Genomic DNA, 8,935 nt, shown 5'->3' on the forward strand with positions numbered 1-8,935 from the left:
AGGAGCAGCATCAATGCCCTGTACCTTCTACAGAGGAGCAGCATCAATGCCCTGTACCTTCTACAGAGGAGCAGCATCAATGCCCTGTACCCTCTACAGAGGAGTATCATCAAAGCACTGCATCATCTATAGAGGAGCACTGTCAAAGTTCTGTACTATCAACAGGGAAGTTCCCTCAAAGCCCTGTACCATTTACCGAAATGTTCTATCAAAGATCTGCGCCTTCTACAGAGGAGCAGCATCAAAGTCCTGAACCATCTACAGAGGACTTCTAYCAAAGCCCCTTACCACCAACAGAGGAACAGCATCAAAGCCCTGTACGATGTATAGAAGAACAACATCAAAGCCCTACACCATCTACAGAGGAACATCATCAAAGCCCTGTACTTTGTACAGAGAAGTTTCATCAAAGTTCTGGACCATGTACGGAGGAGTTCCATCAAAGCCCTGTACCGTCTACAGAAGAACAGCATCAAAGCATTGTACCATCTACAGAAGAGCAGCATCAAAGCCTTGCACCATTGACAGAAGAGCAGCATCTAAGCCCTGTACCATCTACNTTTCCACAAAAGTCCTACACCTTCTAAAGAGGAGCAGCATCAAAGCCCTTTACCATCTACAGAAGAGCAGCATCAAAGCCCTTTACCGTCTACAGAGGACCCCCATCAAAACCTACTACCATCTACAGAGGACCCCCATCAAAACCTAATATCATCCACAGAGGACCCCCATCAAAACCTACTAACATCTACAGAGGAGCAGAACCAAAGCCCTGTACCTTCTACAAAGGAATTCCATCAAAGTCCTGCACCGTCTACAGAGGTTTTCCACAAAAGTCCCACACTTTCTAAAGAGGAGCAGCATCAAAGCCCTTTACCATCTACAGAAGAGCAGCATCAAAGCCTTGCACCATTGACAGAAGAGCAGCATCTAAGCCCTGTACCATCTACAGAGGAGTTCTGTCAAACCCCTGTACCATCTACAGAGGAGTTCTGTCAAACCCCTGTACCATCTACAGAGGAGTTCTGTCAAACCCCTGTCCCATCTACAGAGGAGTTCTGTCAAACCCCTGGACCATCTACAGAGGAGTTCTGTCAAACCCCTGTACCATCTACAGAGGAGTTCTGTCAGATCCATGTACCATCTACAGAGGAGTTCTGTCAAACCCCTGTACCATCTACAGAGGAGTTCTGTCAGATCCATGTACCATCTACAGAGGAGTTCTGTCAAACGCCTGTACCATCTATAGAGGAACAGCATCAAAGTTCTGCACCATCTTCAGAGGAGTTCTGTCAAACCCCTGTAAAATCTACAGAGGAATTCTGTCAAACCCCTGTACCATCTACAGAGGAGTTCTGTCGTACCCCTGTACCATCTACAGAGGGACAGCAACAAAGTTCTGCACCATTTATAGAGGAAGAACATTACAGCCCTGGACCATCTACAGAGGAGTTCTGTCAAACCAATATACCATCTACAGAGGAACAGCATCAAAACCCTGGACCATATACAGAGGAACCACTTCAAAACCCTGCATCTTATACAGAGGAACCGCTTCAAAATCCTGCATCTTATACAGTGGAACTGCTTCAAAACTCTGCATCATCTACAGAGGAGGTCTGTCAAAACCCTGTACCGTCTTTAGAAGAACAGTGTCAAAGCCCTGGGCCATATACAGAGGAGTTCCATCAAAACCCTGCAACATCTACAGAGGAGCAGCATCAAAGTCCTGCACCATCTACAGAGGAACGGCATCAAAGCCCTGCACCATCTACAGAGGAGCAGTATCAAGGCCCTGTACCATCTACAGAGGAGCAGCATCAAAGCCCTGTACCATCTACAGAGGAGCAGCATCAAAGCTCTGTACCATCTACAGAGGAGCAGCATCAAAGCCCTGCACCATGTACAGAGGAACAGCATCAAAGCCCTGCACCATGTACAGAGGAACAGCCTCAAACTCCTGTACCATGTACAGAGGAACAGCCTCAAACTCCTGTACCATCTACAGAGGAACAGCCTCAAACTCCTGTACCATCTACAGAAGAACAGCATCAAAGCCCTGCACCATCTACAGAGGAGTATCGTCAAACTCCTGTACCATCTATAGAGGAACAGCCTCAAACTCCTGTACCATCTACAGAGGAACAGCCTCAAACTCCTGTACCATCTACAGAGGAACAGCCTCAAACTCCTGTACCATCTACAGAGGAGTATCATCAAAGCCCTGTACCGTCTACAGAGGAACAGCCTCAAACTCCTGTACCATCTATAGAGGAACAGCCTCAAACTCCTGTACCATCTATAGAGGAACAGCCTCAAACTCCTGTACCATCTACAGAGGAACATCAAACTCCTGTACCATCTACAGAAGAACAGCTACAAAGTTCTGCACCATCTACAGAGACATTCTGTCAAACCCCTGTACCATCCACAGAGGTGTTCTGTGAACCCCCTGTACCATCTACAGAGGTGTTCTGTGAACCCCCTGTACCATCTACAGAGGCGTTCTGTGAACCCCCTGTACCATCTACAGAGGAACAGCATCAAACCCCTCTACCATCTACAGAGGAACAGCGTCAACGTTCTGCGCCATCTATAGAGGAGATTCATCAAAACCCTGAGGAGTTTCATCAAAGTTTGACATTCGCTCCAAAAGAGATGCATCAAAGTCTGGAAGATATACAGCCAAAGACCCGACTAATTCTTAAAGCATCTCCAACAGAGATTCATGAAAATCTGGAAATATCATTGAAAGAGTGCCATCAGGATCTGGAAGGATCATTGCAAGAGATGCTTCAAAGTCAAGATGTGTCTGCACAAGAGGCACATGAAAACATAAAAGAATCACTGACAAAAAATCAGCTAAATCTGGGATTATCAACTTTAGAGGTGCACCAAAGTCTGGCATTATCTCCAAAAGAAACTCATGAATGTCACGAAGCATCATTTCAAATGACTCAACAAAAGCCATCATTGTCTTCAAAGGAGACGTGTCAAAGTTTAGAAGCATCACTGCAAGAATTTCAACCAAGTCCAGCATTATCTCCAAAAGAGACCCATGAAATTTTTGAAGAATCACTGCAAGAACCCCAACATAGTCCAACCTCTCCAAAGGAGACCAATCTATGTTTGGATGCATTATTGAAAGAGGCTCATCTAAATCTGGAGGYATCACTACAAGAAAACCTTCAAAGTCCTGAATTGCTTAAGAAAGACATCCATCAATCATCAACATCATTTTCAAAAGAAATCCATTCATTTTCTGCAAGTCCTGTATCGTCTTCTAAAGACATTTATCAAAGTCCGGAATCGTCTCCAAAAGACATTCATCAACATTTGTCATTGTCTCCAAAAGACATTCATCAACATTTGTCATTGTCTGCAAAAGACATTCATCAACATTTGTCATTGTCTCCAAAAGATATCCATCAAAGTACCACATCATCACCAAAAGAGACCTCTCTAGATACATCTGTTTGTCAGGGCCAAGAAGTTCTCACACCATCTCCAGAGGTGACCCATCAATGTCAGGCCTCTTCATCAGAGGAAACCTATCAAAGTCTGGATGCATCTCTAAGCCAACTCAAAGAAGGTCCTGCACCATTTGTGGTGGAGAACTATCAAAGTCTGACACTGTCCCAAAACCAAAGTCAGGTATCATTTTCTGATGAGGTCCAGAAAAATCCTACATCTTCCATAGTGGAGCCTGATCACAGTCAGAGTCCAGAACCATGCCAAGAACATTCAAATCAGAGTTTTACACCTTCTCCCAAACATGCCCACCAAAGTCCTGCCCCTTGTCCAGAGAAGACCTATTTAAGTCCTGGACCATCTGTAGAGGACTTGTTGAAAGAGATGCCTCAAAGCTCTGTACCATCCCCAAAGAAGACTTGTCAAAGTCCTCTACTATCTCTAGAGGTAACTCATTCAAGTCCTGGAACATGTCATGAAGAACTTAAAAAACATGTGCAGTCCTGCTCAGAAGTCCTTGAAAGTCCCTTTTCATCTTCCAACACTCTCCAACAAGATCCATCACCATCACTTGAATGGATCAAATCCAGTTCTGGTCTACCCCCTACAAGCCCCCAAGAAATGCCACCACTGTCTTTCATAGAGATCCAACAGAACACACTGGTTTCTCTTGATGAATCACCAGAATTCAAAGAATCACTGAACCCCTTAGAGATTCAACAGAGTCCAGTTCAGACCGTACACACCCATCCATCAGAGAGTCTGACCGAGCTGGACCATAGTCCTACCAGGGTTCAGTCAGAACCTGCAGAGTCTAAGAACAGTCCTGAACWCAAAACTCAACTCAGCAGATCATGTAGTCCTACATCACCACCACCGATTCCTACACAGGAGGCCATTGGATCAGACCCTGCACAAAACCTCTCTGTTCCAGACCCAGTACTCACACAACTGTACAATAAGCCCAGCTCAGCTCCWTGTAGCCCAAATCCCCTCCCATTCAGACCCAGATTGTGCAGCGTGTCCCAACTCTGTAGCCCAGTWCAGCTGGAGTGTGAGCAGGCTGTCAGACCTTTGGAGACCACAACAGAAGCAAGTCTTCACTCTGATGGACAAGAAATAAAAAGTAGTTCTGATCACTCCCAGACTTGGACACCAGAAAGCCTTGATCACAGTAGCCTGACTGACACAAAGGTGGATCACAGTCCTTGTGACGGTCCATCACTGTGCCCAGAAACTGTTGCAGCACAAGGTGATAGTTTCACGCAACCTGCCTTCAGTTTTAGCCCCATGCCATTGGAGACGAGCCCCTCAATACAGCCAGCTAGTCCCAGAACAGTACCACAACCTAAACCTGTTTCTTGTCAAGATGAGGAGATGGAAGTCCATCCTGATAGTCCAGTCCACACAGAGGCCACCAGTGGCTCTGGTCTTAGTTTRTCACAGATTAGTCCCTCACACCTCCAAAGTTTATGCAGTCCCCCTTCTAACTCCTCACTTGGTTCTATAACTCGTTCTGGTCCTGCAGATGCCTTGGGTACCCACAATCTGAGCCAAATACCCTCAAATGATGATGGTCAGACGAGTCCGTTAAGGTCTAGTCTTGCTGGTCAAGCTAGTTCTATTCAGACTCCATGTCCTTTCACTAATAGTTCACCTCACAGTCCGGCACAGGCTGGGGAAACCCAGGACACACCCCATCTACCCACTCTGAACACTGGAACCAGTACTGATTTTACTGGAACACAAAGGAGTTCTGCCTCAGATGTGGTCCTGTTAACCAGTCCAATTATCCAAAGCACTGTTAGTCTCCTCAGATCTCCAGAACACGAGGGTCTGTCTGCTGTTATTCCCATCTCTGCTGGTCCTGAATCAGATGGGCCACTGAGCTCCTCACACAGAAGACCAGAAACCCCTGTTCACACTAGTCCAAGCCATGTCAGTCTGGTCCCATCCAGTCCCAATCAGGACCATGTCCCAAAGCCTCACTCACATGCCAGTTCATTAAGCTCCGCACACTCACAGGTTGGCCCTCCTCATGAAGTCTGTACCTCAAGTCCTGTTGGTGGCCCTGCTCCTGGTCCTTTTAGTCACATGCAGCTACAGCCCAGTCCTGATCCTGCAAGTCCTGTAAAACCAGTATCTAAGCTTGATAGTTGTTCTGTTAGTTCTGTGCAGCAAAAGTGTAGTCCTAATCATGGTAGTCCAGCACAGCCAGAACTCAATCTTGATCCTTTTCCTGCAAGTCCTTTTCAGCAAAAACCTTGTCCTGGTCCTGTTAATGCTATACAGCCASGTCCTGGTTCTGGTCTAGGTTCTGATGTTGCTAGTTTCTTATCCTGTGAGGTCAGTCCTAAAAGAAATCCTGTTAGCCCTGTTCCTGCCACCCTCAGAGAGGATGCAGTCAGTTCTAGTTCTTGTCCCACCAACCATGTACAGTCTGGTTCTGGACTTGGTCCACAAATGGAGATCAAGGTGGAGATTGGAGCTGCTGAAGGTGAGTTTGATGACTTGTGGTGTACCCCAGGGTTCTGTTTTAGGACCCATTCTKTTGATTCTGTATATTCTCCCTCTTGGGCAGGTAATCTGGCAATTCAGAAATGTGCAATTTCAGCTCTATGCTGATGATATCCAACTTTAGTGCTCATTTAAAGAAAGTGAGTTTCATAAATTAGTGTCCCTAAACAAATTGTTTAGCTAGCATCAAACAGTGGTTAAGCAACAATTATCTGCAACTGAACTCCAATAAAACTGAAACTCTGATTGTTGCTCAGWCTGAACAGTTTATTGGTGTYTTAGGTCCATCTATTCAGTCCAGCCTCAGACACTTGGGTGTCATTTTTGATTCTGCATTGTCTCTGAAACAACACGCAAAGCAACTGACCAGAAACTGTTGCTTTCTTCTTAGGAATATTTCAAAATTGAAACATTTCCTGTCAAAAGCTGAACTTGAAATGGTCATTCGTGCATTTATTTCTTCTGGTTTGGACTGTTGTAACAGCCCATTCACATGTTTAAACAAGAAGGAGTTAGACCGTCTTCAGGTTGTCCAGAGCTCGGCTGCTCGACTGTTAACTAACAGTTAACTAACTGTTGACTAACTGTTAACTAACATAAACAAACACGCTCACATCACACCTGTTTTGGCTTCTCTTCAYTGGCTCCCAGTTCATTTTAAAACTCTGGTTTGAACTGTTAGCGCCTAAAGACCCCCGCATACTCGAGCGTACTTCGATCCACACGTACTGGAGGCGGACGCAATGCGGTTTYGAAGCGGACATCCGCGGACTGGTCCGCGCAGAGATCAGTTTTTTTGTCCGCATTCGCGGTGCGCACAGTGGCCTGTACTGTTCTGGGTGTGGTACAAAGCTGATAAAGTTGAGAATCGGTGTCATTTGTGGACGAAATGGAGTAAATCTTGAAAAGCGTCTCATGGAGGAGATTAGAAAACTTTGACGCGTCAATGAAGGAATATGAAGACTTTCAGCGAGCAACAAATTTGTGGGAGGAAATAGCTCTGATCCTGGGTAAGGTAGTTCTTTTCTTTTTTTCTTTTATTGTTTTAAAGCTAAAATGCAAACTATCTCTTCCTCCTGATCCTTGACATCATGAGTGAAATTGYGAGAAATTAAAGAATTCKTCAGGCGGTCAGTGCGCTCCAGTATGAAGTCTCAAACATCCGCGGACAGTGCACCCGAGTATGTGGGAGCCTTTWCATGGTCGAGCCCCCTCATGTATCTCAGATTTGATYCAGGTTCACACCATCCCGCAGTCTGAGGTCATCAGGTCAGAGGTTGTTGGTGGTACCACGCACACAGTTTAATCCAGAGGGGCTCGGTCTTTCCAAGCAGTTGCACCTCAGCTCTGGATTGCACTGCCCCAACTTATACACAGCCTTGACTCTGTTGGTGCTTTTAAAAACATCTGAAAACTTTCWTTTATAAACCGGCTTTTAGCTAAGTTTGTTTTATTGTACTTTTGTATGAATATAATTCTGTGGTGATGTTTAAATTTTTTATTGTTTTTATGTGAAGTGCTTTGTGATTTTATATCTAAGAGAGGTGCAACATAAATAGACTTTACTGTAGGATCAGAGCTTTACGGTTTTATCAACTCTTACTGCTCCTGCAGATGTCTGTCCATCAGAGGAGCCAAGAAGGAGCAGTAAGGAGGAGGAAACAGGAGGACCTGTTCCTCCTCGGGCCATACCAGAGAGTCCAGGAGAGGAGGAGGAGCCACATCACCAGGCTGAGATGGTTACTGTCGGTTCTCCTTCAGGTCAGTAGTGACTACCTGACAGGAAACACCAGGTGTGTTACCTTGTGCCCTGTACAGGTGTGTCTCAGCTGTCAGGTTGTTTCCATGGTAACTCAGTGTCAGCAGAGAAACGATGAATTTGTTCAAATTAGTTTGAAGCCAAATGAAAGTGTTTCAGAGTGATGTGGTGGAGCCTGGGAGTTCCAGTCTTACCTGTCCTGGTTCGTGTCTCCACAGGAGTCCAGCGCTCAGTTGCCGTCCCCTCACCTTCCTCTTCCTCACTTCACCCTCCTGCCTCACCACYGCCTCAAGCCAGCTCTCCAGAAGCCCCGCCCTCTTCCTCCCCTAACAAGACTGCCTTACTCCCCTGCTCACCCCAGGCCACGCCTCCTACAGAGGACCACCCTCAGGAAGACAAGGAGGCGGAGCTGGAGTGCAGCCAATCACAGAGCCTGATCGAGCCTATCGCCATGCCAACAGAACTCACCAAAGATGAACACAAATCACACACTGAGCCTTCAGAGAAGCAGGAAGAGGTTGTTGAGCAACAGCCAATGAAAGAGAATCAGGAAGTAGAGGAGGARGAGAAGAACCAATCAGATGCAGAGGAGGAGCCTCCTGTGAGTCCTGTTCTGGACCTGGACCCCTCTTTGGATGAGGAGGTGATGGACCTGATGTCCTGTGCTACTGCCCCGTCTCTCYTGCACCTGTCCTCCCCCATCCCACCTTTCACCTGCCGAGGGAAGGGGCGGAGCTTCAGGCCGCCTCCCTTCTCCTCTCGGCCCTCAGATGACCTCTCCATCCGCCTGAGGCAGTCTCCCTTTTCCACAGAGGCCTCCCCTGAAACCTCCCCTGCCAGGACTCCCATCACCCCGCCCCCTCTCACCCCACCCTCCAGAGAGTCTCCGCCTCTGTCCCAGGTAAGTCTGAGGTGAGGCCATGATCATGTTTCMTGCTGGCTCTGCCCTCCTTCTGACCTCCTGCCCCGTTTTCAGGCTCCGCCCACTACTGTGTACCCCATCACCCCGAGGATCGGCATGGGGAAACCAGCCATCTCCAAGAGGAAGTTCTCCCCCGGCAGAGCGCGGGTCAGACAGGTACGTTGTTCTCTGGTCCAATCAGGAGCCACCTGTCAGTCACTAACTCTGCAGCATGTTCACACACACACACACACACACACACACACACACACACACACACACACACA

The 8,935-nt window shown here is 46.9% G+C and overlaps 1 protein-coding gene across 1 annotated transcript in view; it reads left to right on the forward strand.

Moving 5' to 3' along the window:
- The window catches only part of LOC106535402 (titin), a gene marked incomplete at its 3' end in the record, with an annotated part of 22,314 nt that overhangs the window by 10,409 nt on the left and 2,970 nt on the right, over nucleotides 1-8,935 (forward strand). The window contains 5 exon segments of the mRNA XM_014032401.1: nucleotides 661-3,324; nucleotides 3,358-5,968; nucleotides 7,603-7,749; nucleotides 7,966-8,648; nucleotides 8,724-8,825. Of these exon segments, the coding sequence (XP_013887855.1) occupies nucleotides 661-3,324; nucleotides 3,358-5,968; nucleotides 7,603-7,749; nucleotides 7,966-8,648; nucleotides 8,724-8,825 (6,207 nt within the window).

This window comes from Austrofundulus limnaeus, unplaced genomic scaffold (assembly GCF_001266775.1).
Source record: "Austrofundulus limnaeus strain Quisiro unplaced genomic scaffold, Austrofundulus_limnaeus-1.0 Scaffold1442, whole genome shotgun sequence".
In the NCBI taxonomy this organism is placed as follows: Eukaryota; Metazoa; Chordata; class Actinopteri; order Cyprinodontiformes; family Rivulidae; genus Austrofundulus; species Austrofundulus limnaeus.